Source organism: Eleutherodactylus coqui, chromosome 5, assembly GCF_035609145.1.
Source record: "Eleutherodactylus coqui strain aEleCoq1 chromosome 5, aEleCoq1.hap1, whole genome shotgun sequence".
In the NCBI taxonomy this organism is placed as follows: Eukaryota; Metazoa; Chordata; class Amphibia; order Anura; family Eleutherodactylidae; genus Eleutherodactylus; species Eleutherodactylus coqui.
The window spans coordinates 153,651,678-153,662,679 of NC_089841.1; the positions used below are offsets into that span (position 1 = coordinate 153,651,678).

General features: G+C 41.4%; 1 protein-coding gene across 2 annotated transcripts in view; it reads left to right on the forward strand.

The window, feature by feature from the left end:
• Positions 1-10,046, forward strand: part of MMP17 (matrix metallopeptidase 17) — a 156,453-nt gene extending 146,407 nt beyond the window's left edge. For both annotated transcript variants that reach the window (XM_066603422.1, XM_066603423.1), the window contains exons 9-10: positions 2,016-2,273; positions 8,750-10,046. In XM_066603422.1, coding sequence (XP_066459519.1) covers positions 2,016-2,273; positions 8,750-9,066 — 575 coding nt within the window. In that variant the 3' untranslated portion in view covers positions 9,067-10,046. The remainder of the gene's footprint in view (positions 1-2,015; positions 2,274-8,749) is intronic.
• Positions 10,047-11,002: the final 956 nt, after the last annotated feature.

The following is an 11,002-nucleotide window of genomic DNA, read 5'->3' on the forward strand; positions in this document are numbered from 1 at the left end:
TTGATTTCAATAGGTTTGTTCACATGAGCATTGAATAGAACCCATCCTGATCGTCCATCAATAGTAAAGATCCAGACAACCCCTTTAACAACCAGCTAATTTTTTAATTTCCTTTTTTGCTTTTTCATCCCTGCTTTTCACAAACTATAATTTTTTATTTTTCTGGCGACATAGCTGAATAAGGGCTTGCGATTTTATTGTTACCATTTTGGTGTACATATGACTTTTTGGGCACATTTTATTCAGTGGTTTTTAAGAGATGGTGTGCCCAAGAATATAGAAGTTTGGTATTCTTTATTGCTTTTTGCTTCGATGTTCACCATGTGAGATAAATAATGCTATATTTTAACAGTTCAAACTCTTATGTCGTAATACAAATTATGTTTATTTTTTGTTTTAAAAATGTTTTTAAGGGCGCATTCAGACGACCGTATATCGGCCGGGTATTCATGCCGGCCAATATACGGCGTCTCTCTCTGCAGGGGGAGGAGGCTGGAAAGCCGGGAGCAGTGCTCTGAGCTCCCGCCCCCTCTCTGCCTTCTCTCCACCCCCTGCACTATTTTCAATGAGGGGCGGGGCTAATTCCCAGAACTTAGCCCTGCCCTGCCTCCTCTCATTGCAGATAGTGCAGAGGGGCGAAGAGGAGGCAGAGAGGGGGCGGGAGCTCAGAGCACTGCTCCCAGCTCTTACAGCCTCCTCCCCCTGCAGAGAGAGAGATGCCGTATATCAGCCAGTGTGAATACCCGGCCGATATACGGTCGTCTAAATGCACCCTAAGTTTCAATTCTTCAATTTTTTTTTATATTTAAAAAATAAAAAAAATTTAACTACTTTTACCGTTTTTAATTCCCACAGAGACCTTGAACTTGTGATCACTTGTACTATATATTACAATACAGTAATTCTGTACAGCAGTATATTCTGTGTTTCTATGTTAGTCTGTTAAGCTCTGCAACAGACAGGATAAACTGAAATACATGGCAGCCCTGGGAGCCTTCACTAGACTGACATATGAACCAATCAGCACCTTGCAATCATGACGTGGTGGGGATAATGGGGTGCTAAAGGATCCTCCTCCTATTATTATGGCATCCAAGGAGTTAAACTGCCATGTTTACAGACAGCTCTGATCATGGCCATTGCAAGCAGGTGTCATCTGTCATAAACAGCCGGCACCCACCTGGTATGAAGCGGGTTCAGTTCCCAAGACTGCTCCATACACCACCCCACCAATCATATTCTTTGGATAGGCCATGAATTGAAAGTCCTGAACAACCCCTTTAATGTTAGTGTTTCTGACTTTTGACTCCCTGTGTATTTAATTGGTTTGAAGCAGATCGTATAGCATATTTGATTTTGCAGATATATCTTAAGGATATTACTTATTCATTCCAATGAACGTTTCCTTGACCTACACTTTGCCCTGTACTATCAAAATATGACATTTCTACTCATTGGAAAGTACAAGGTTAATGTTTTTATTGCTAGCCGTGTCCTTCCGCTGCTAATGTATTCATATTTAAACACATTGTACTTATTTAAAATGTACAGTGGTTTAAGATATGCGCTGATGACAGAGACAATATACAGAGGGGAGGGCATCTTTCAAGTGGCCTAGGCAATTAAAGCAGGCAGCTGTGGCACTTATAACCTCCTGAAACCACTGAATAAACAATGAAAAGTGCAATGAAAAATTAATAAGGTGGCAATATGTGGATTCATTAATTTCCCCAAAGCTATATAGGAATAATTCTCAACAAAATCAAAACATTTCAATAAAATGCTGCAAACTGTTAAAGGCATTGAAGTTGCCTCCTAATGTCATACACAAATGGGCAGATGAGATGGGCAAGATGCTGTTGTAGGATGATTGAAATGTACTCTATACCCTTCTATGGTAGACAATCTGTAAGAAGTTCACTATGATATTTTTTAGAATCTTCTTATAGCTCTTCACATTTGGCAAACCTTCATTGAAATGCCAATTTCCCACTTCCTCTCCCCATCTCTTTTAGGAGATCGTTACTGGGTTTTCAAAGATAATAACGTGGAAGAAGGATACCCCCGACCCATCACAGACTTTGGATTGCCCTTGGGGGGTGTGGATGCTGCCTTCCCTTGGCCCCACAATGATAAGACATATTTCTTTAAGGACAACTTCTTCTGGTGTTATAACGAGCGGGAGCACAGAATGGATGATGGCTTCCCTGTAGATACTGCCCTCTGGAAAGGGATTCCTGCTACTCTGGATGATGCAATGGGATGGTCAGATGGTTAGTACAGACATCTGTAATAGTCCAGTTAAACACTAATCTATAAAAAACTGAAAGTATGTGCGAAAGAAAGGCAAATCAACCTGCACCCTGCATGCAATCAAATTCTAATCCAGCAGGGGCCTGGCTATGAGGGGAAGATGTAACAGTTGTACGTAAGCCACATAAAAATATACCTGTATTATAAATTATGTTGGCATGTAGAGACTAAAGAATTTGCATTGGGAACGAGCCATTAGTATCAAGTTAAAGGGGCATCTCCTGCTCACATGTCTTATTAGGGCATATGAACGTCATACATAAGGATCTCCAATTCAGTTCCCCCTCTATGACCACCAAGGAAAGCCATTCTATAAGAGCGCTTCCTGTATGGGCGGATAAATGCTGTCCTTGTATTTACAGGACATCTATTCATAAGAATGGCCATCCTGTAATACTACATTTTCCACTACTGCAGGGGAAATGTCTCATTAGCCGCCTGTTTGCCAGGGGTGCTGGGAGCTGGACACTGGGCGATCAGCTAAATGGCGATTGCCCCAGGCACTACATTCTGAAAAGGTTTGTGCATTTTTGTACAGTCCCTTTAAGTCTCTGGTCTCTAAGGCCTTACATTACTATATGTACCATCCACTTTGGCCAGGAATTTCAGAAACAGTCGAGGTCGCTATGCCATGGTGTTTTCATAAATCCCATAGAAGTGAATAGGACCTATGGAAGCAGCGTAGCAGAGCGAGCTACATTGTTTCCATAACCCGGGTGTTGCAGTAACAGTGTAGCTGTTTGTGCTATACAGTTTCTAAAACTACTTCATTTTTTTTTTTTTTCAAATTTTCTTTAATTGAAATTTTTAGTACAAATCAAACATTCAATACAAGAAAGTCACAGAATATTGGATAGATAACAGGTTAATATAACCAAATGTATAAAGAACAGATACATCACTTGTTCATAGTAAAATAAAAAATTAGCTGTATCCAACGCTGGGGAGCAGAGACAGCTGCCTCTATTTAAGCATCAATAGTCATTCCGAGGATTTCTGCCGACCGAGGGATTTCTGCGCTGCAGCTTATTTTTACGCTAATACGCCACAGCTGCCTGTGTGGATGGATGAGAAAATGCAGCTAAAGCTTGGGACTATTCTTCATTCATGCGATTTTTAGCCGCGATTGGCCAAGTGTAAAAAACATATACGGTGGTGTAAAGGAGGCCTTATGAAGTAGCTCAGGCGTTTGGAACCATCTACAAGTCAGCTTGTAACATGCTAATTAATACAAGATAGATCGCATCTATGCCTATATACTTCAGTTATTTCCAAGTGTGATAGTTCAATGTCAAGTTCCTTCTCCCAGGCTCTAATGTATATAGAGATAACCTTGGAGATATTAATGCTTTATAAATTCTCGAGATTACTCTCCGAGTTGCCTTCGCAGAAGCAATCATTTCTTCATCCAGGATAGGTTTCTAACTACCAAGCCATTTAAAGTTAGGTACAAGGAGGAAATACGTTAGAAAATCAATCGCTGCTTGTGGAAATAAATGGTTTAGTGGGAGTTACACAAGCAGCATAGAACAGCCCATTCAGCTGCCTCTGTATCCCCAACCACCCCTGTCTGCTGCACACAGGTAGGACAGTGGTCTCAGATGGGAATACTCCTTTACGTTTAGTGATGACCACACAGGCTTTAAAGCAGGGGTGTCCAACCCATGGCCCGTGGACCACATGTGGCTCAGGATGCCTGTCAATGCGACCCAAAATGGCGAGCGGAGGACGGTGGTACCTCACAGCAGCAGACTCTAAGCTTCTCACAGACAGGCTCATATAGATGACAAAGCTATGGGTGGCACTTGCAGCTTTGTGACTGTCTGACTCAAGTTACTTTGGGTCCAGCTTATGGTGGCGATTCCTGTTCCCCTGAGTCCTGACCGCTCCTATCCAGTATCAAGGTGAGGATGACAGGCAGTGGTCTCATCATGGCCAGCCGATGTTTTGTGTCCCTCCTCCGGTGTCAGAAACGGACCTGTGGCTGCAAACTGCATGTGAGCCTGAATAGGTTTCTGTGTCTGGGCTTGCATGTAGAAGCAGGCACTGACTTCAGTCTGAAGTCCACATGGCTTGGAGGTGGTGCGGGTTATTTGGAGGACTGCGTTTGTATACCTAATATTTAGCACAAGACAACTCTTCTTACAATGTGGCCCAGAGACACCAAAATGTTGGACAACACTGCTTTAAAGTGCACCCATTACTGGTGTACTTATAGGACATGCGGTTGCATCCGGGCCCAGAACCCTTAGGGGGCCCATAAGGCCTCTCTTCTCCATATAGGGAGCCGAGTGCTATGAATAAAGCATTAGAGTTAGGGGCCCTGTAACAGGTTTTGCATTGGAACCCAGAAGCTTCGCCTCTGGGACCCATCATTTCATCAAATCTATACTTATAATACTGTATAAATGTGAAAGTAACTCTGTCTGCCTGTCTGCTTGTTACTTTTTTGCACGGCTAAACCGCTGAAGCGATTTTGATGAAATTTTGCAGGGAGATAGCTTATCCAGAGGAAGAACATAGGCTACATTTTATCCCGAAAAAATATAGAGTTCTCTAGGGAGTGCGACAACACGGATTTATTTGGTGATGCACAGATGCACCTTCCCTGCCGCGCCATGTGGCGAGACAGAGAGGAAGGGGGCGCACATCATAAGCTAGGCCTCCCCAAACGGGTAGACACATGAGGGCAGACGTCATTGCCGCACATATTAGCGATTATTAAGCTAGCAGGGATACACGGTGTTGCCTGGGATTAAAACTTGAACGAAAGACACATTAACATGAATTGAGCTTTTAATGAAAATCTGTGTTGCCCATAGCAACCAATCACAGCACTGCATTAATTTGTACCTTAGCAGTATAACAAATAGCAACCAATCACAGCACTGCTTTAATTTTTACCTTAGCAGTACAACAAATAGCAACCAATCACAGCACTGCTTTAATTTTTACCTTAGCGGTATAACAAATAGCAACCAATCACAGCACTGCTTTTATTCTCTCTCAACTGGGTAAGAAATGGTTTCCTTCGTATTTCCTATCCATTTTTTGGTCTTCTTTTAATATGCCTTGCAAGTCTGATGTAGCGCGTGGCTCTACAGAGCTCAAGCTGCGAAAATGACTAGAACCCAAGAATCTGATGGACCACGCTGAGGCAAGAAGGCATCAACAAGCTGAAAGACAAGCTGCTCTTAGAGCAGTAGAGACCCCGGAGGAGTCTCAGGCCCATTGGGCTTTAGATTATGAGCTTCATGCGTCTCTTAGAGCTACAGAGACATTGGAGCAGTCTCAGGTCCGCCGAACCCTTGATGCGATCGTCACGTGTCTCTCACAGATATACAGTAAAACACAGATTAGCTAAAAAAATACAAATTCCACGTGGACGGAGTCAAGTGTAACACTCTAGTGCTGAAATAAATGGGGTTTTATCTTGTATGCCTCAGATTGTGTAGTTATGTGATTTGGGGTTCATATCATAAACTACTGCACTGTTATAATCATCCACTCATTTTCAGTGGGCCTGAGAGGGCTGCTAGTACTACATGCTGGGAGTGCTGCTATGATCTGAGACCAGCTTCTATGGTATTAACTGAATTGAGAGAACAAGCAGACATGGACAAAAGAGAGATTGTCAGAGTGCACCAGTAGCTCCCATGAGATCTCACACAAAAGTAGTAATACTGGTTAGAGACTTGCAGCAACTTCTACCAATCAATCTTGGAACTGCAGAAGTGTGTGATCAGCAAGAGCACAATGTCGATAGATGACAATGATAGATGCAGGAGGTTGTCGGTGTTCACAGGAAGATCTTGTGAAAGCTACAATATTAGCGCAAGCATAACACAGCTGTCTGGTAGACACGGAATTGTAGGCTTGTAGAAGGATGGGGCTATATTTGGACTGATGGCTACTTACTGTACAGAGCTGAAACTGGAGGGAGGAATGGTGGTACACTAGTTCACAAGGCACAGGGTGTAACAGGATATATTACATGGAGTTCCTGTACATTAGCTAAGTTCCACCCCCACTTCCTGCAATCTGTCTGTTATTAGAGATAGGCATCACTTGACAACAGGCAGTGGACAGCAAGTTAGGAGGAAGGTAGACCCCTAGGAAATTGCAGGATTAATAGACATATAAGTCTAACTGCACACAGGCGAGCAAGATTTAGGGGCATGAATCCTGCCCTCATATCGCGCTCGCCATCCATGTGACATCCACGAGGATGTGAGACATTTTTATGTGAAAACAGCTTCGCATCACTTTGGGGATGCAGGGAACTTCCATTCACAGAGTTTCTCTCATTGTTTTCAATGGGAGACCTTGCATCGAATGTACTTTGCACATTGTGCGATGCTGTCACCGGCCCCATTGAAAACAATGGGCAGTATGATACGTGAGCAAGATAGAACATGCTGAAATTTGTTTCTTGCATATCATCAAATCGCGGTGTCATGTGGGAAAACATCGTTCATGTGTATGACCCCATTCATGTTTGTGCATCTCGCAATGCACAAATCTCGTGCAATTTTATCAAACATGTGAAGCTGGCCTAAATGATATGCAAATGATAAAAAATGGAAACAAAATATTCAAAACCTCTCAATTTGTTTAGAATTGAATACAGTGCAGGCAGTGGTAGTACTTCTGGCGTTCTCATGTTGAAAAACATCTTCTGGGACGCTTCGGAAAAATGGTCGGACCACTAGTTCCATGACCAAATCAATATAGTGCTGAGCTATTAGTGTACCTGGAATGAGGACTAGAGGGGTCTGGCTACCCTACATTATGCCACCCCACACCATAATTACAGAAGTAGGACTGGTGTAACGTCCCCTCGTGAAGGCCTCTTTATGACGTAGCCCATGTTATTTCCAGACCAATCTCTGGCCATCATTGCATCTGAGACAAAAGTGAGACTCATCATTGAAGACGATGGACCTCCATTGCCGACATGTTCTGCACCATGTTATCCTTTGAGAGTGGTGGCATGAGGTCAATGGAAGACCTGTTGTCGTACGTCTGGCTCGTAGCCCAATGTCATGGACTAGGACATGCAGTGCTGAACAGTGCTGATATCTCAGCCAATGTGCATAATAATCTACAGAGGGATAAACTAAAGTGTCTCAGTTCAAACAATCTGTTTTTTTCAGTCTGCAACAAGTGGCGATAAATGGCACATCAATGAATAGGAAGCATTACATGTTCACATGTTCATACCACAAGACTTTATCCAATTTTTTGAAGTTTCATGTGGCTGAAAAAATTTGCTTTCAATCTGGTTTTTATACCTGCTGTGAAGAGGTGTACCTCTTCCCACATGTCTCAGATTAGAGCTAGGTGCATGAAAATTTGAACATTCGCATATCTTAGTGACATCTGCTTCCTCAATTTGCATGACCTTACGACTTGCCCTTCTTGATGTTGCAGTTTCATTGTTGAGGAGTGTAGATTGTCAACTTCTCAACCTCATCCCAAATAATCTTCTGGTCCTCCATTTAAAATAAATCTCTAATTATTAATTAAAAGAAAAGAGTTTATGGTAGGAATGTCCCTAAACATGTGCATTAATAATTATGGTTTTGAGTAAGCTATTACAGTATTACTTGATTTCACTAGCTACTTTCTCCCAAATTGCCATAGATTAGAAGTGCATGATATTCAGTATATAAATACTAACTGGATGAACCTCACAGACATAATAGAGGAGTAGGGAGGGGTAGAGGAAATCTGGGGTGATGCATTTTTATGAAAAACTGACTCTATGATAAAAGTATGGCTCTATAGCGGCCAAAAATGGTAGCTTTGATCCAACTACAAGAGTAAGAAGTGGTCAGGAGCATGACCGTCTGACCCCAGAAGAAAAGCACAGCATGTAACAATGAGAAAAGATGAGTTCCTAGCTCAGCTTTGTTTTCATTTCATTCAAAGATGTATTTCAGTTTTCGTTTTTCTATTGAATGTGTCTGCAAAAAGATACTCAGACATAATATATACCAAGTTAATCCTCGAACCAATCTTTCTAAGACGGTTCATATAATTGTATTAAATATTCAAAGCGTTGTGTGACTAGACCTTGTATACTATCATGAAAAGCAGCACAGGACTCCATATTGTTGGAATTGTCTTCTAATTTTCACTAATGCTCCATTGAAGTACATTTTGCATTGCCCGCTGACATCATTTGATAAAACGCCCTATTGTAATTGAAATGGCTAACATTTATAATGCAAAAACGTGGCTCTTGATATTGAACTATGTTAATGTGATGAGTGAGCAGATTTAAGCATCGTAAACATAATAAAAATGCTAAACAGACATTAAAACCATGGAAGTATGTGTTTAAAGTATATATAACTGTAAGTAAACAGCTCATTACACTTCTGCCATGTAATAGAACAAATATAGCTAATGCCTTTGTTTTTCTTCTTAGGTGCAACATATTTCTTCAAAGGAAAAGAGTACTGGAAAGTGCTGGACAATAAGATGGAGGCAGAGCAAGGATACCCCCAATCCACGGCACGGGACTGGCTAGTATGCAGTGATATGCAGTCAGATGGACCAAATTCAGAAAGCAGTCGGACTGGTGCCCATTCAAGTCAGGGTCAACAAGACGAGAACCGGTCAGAGAATGGCTACGAGGTCTGTTCTTGTACATCTTCAGCAGAGTCTTTCAGTACCAGCTTCTCTCTGGACATTTCATTGGTCCTGGTACACCTCTTCACAGCAGCCTTGATCTCATTCTTATGATGCGTCTATCTAATGGATTCTACCATTACGTAAAAGGACTTGTAGGGTCAATCAATGCGACCCGCATAGTGCTACGCCGCACTACAGGCCAAACATTCCGAGAAGCTTGGAAGTGAAAGATACCAAATTCTCCATGAGAAATGAACTTTTTAAGATAATGTTCTGTAAAGTGGTGCTCAAAGTATTGGAAAGTATAGGACGTGTACAATAGAAAGGCAGGGTAATGTGTGAAGCAGCTGGTTTTGGTGTTGAGGAGTTGAGCAATTATTTCATGTGAAAACGCCACATTTTCAGAAAACTGACAAGAGAAGAGTCCATCAGGATGTATACTTCTGCAAATTCTGCCAAAGTCTGTAAGAAATGAGTGCAGATGCCCTTAGTATTGAGTAAAGGAAAGAGCAATGCTGGTGTCACTTACATTACGTTCTTGCATCAATTTTGCTGTACAAAAAAAAGACTTAAAGGGAAACTATCATCCAAATATATACATATATATATATTTTTAATATGTTATTTAAAATTAATAAGATATCATTAAAGATGTAATATTTTGTTCTCAGACACTAATGTTAACTTTTTTATAGGGTAGTGTCATTTTTATTGCCTGCAAGCATCACAGCCGCTATTGCTGAATACATTTGTTTGCTGAGCAGGAGCTCTGTGTCGATCACAATAGCAACAGTGGCATCTGCAGTCTGTATGAATGTAGCACAATCCTTCACATTAAATATTTATCGTTGTCTACATAACGTCTGAATGATATACCACCGAGCAGTACGATTACACTAAGACATGCCAGAGAATCTGGAGACTGATAGTTTTATCCCTTTAAGTTTTTCACCAGTGTGGAGGAGACACTTTTTCACTTTGTGCTGTTTTGTTAGCAGGCCTTCTGAAAAGATCCAGTAATTGAGCACTGCCACAAGTGAATTCTGTAATTCTGCTTCTTGCAGTTGTACAATAAAGAGGCACATCTTGTTTACACCATGAACCTGATCATCATTGTATTATGTTTCCACTACACATGAAAATAAAAGAGATGGAACAATACCTCTGCAGCGCCACCTATTGGAAAGCAGCATTCCTGCAAGTCAATGTTAGACTCTTTATACAAGCCTAATATTTATACAAGTCTAAAGCCCCATTTACACGCAAATATGATCATTTAAAATTTGCTCAAAAGACAGTTTGAGTGAAAGTTTTGAGCAATCATTTTGCATAGCTACTAATGGGCATTAATGCCTATTAGTAGCTTATTAGCTTCAGTTGCATTTAAATGAAGCTCCATTCACTGTATGCAGATAACAGCAGGTGGTCTGTTATCTGCATACAGCTCTATTGTTCTCCTGCTGGACAGCAGCTGAAACAGTTATCAGCGCCCCCATGGAGAATGACAGCCTGCAGTCCATGCTATCAGCTGGCCGACTGAACTATGGTTTTTATGCTGAACTAAAAATCATTGTTCAGCCGAAAAGCTAACGATGGTAGCATTTACATGCAACGATTATCGCTCAAAAGACATGGTTTGAACTAATTTTGAGCGATAATCGTTATGTGTAAATGGGCCTTAACATTGACTTGCAGGAATGCTGCCTTCCAATAGGTGGCACTGCAGAGGTATTGTTCCATCCATCTCCCTCATTTGCATATTTCCCAGAGGAGCATGAATGGCCTTATAAGTCTCCTCACTCACCATCTAGGTGCTCTGCCTAAGGAGAAAAGATAGTGTTCCTGACCCACTCTACAATTGATGTATGGGAAGATATGGATGGGCATACTGATATAGAAGCCTAATAGGCAAGAGAGTCCTGCTACCGTATAAAACATAGAAACTTTTCCTATTGTATATTACACGGGCAGTCTTGATTGAGATGCTGCATGAAGAGAACAACATGGGAATAATTTATTAAGACTGGTGTTTCCTACGAAGTCTTTA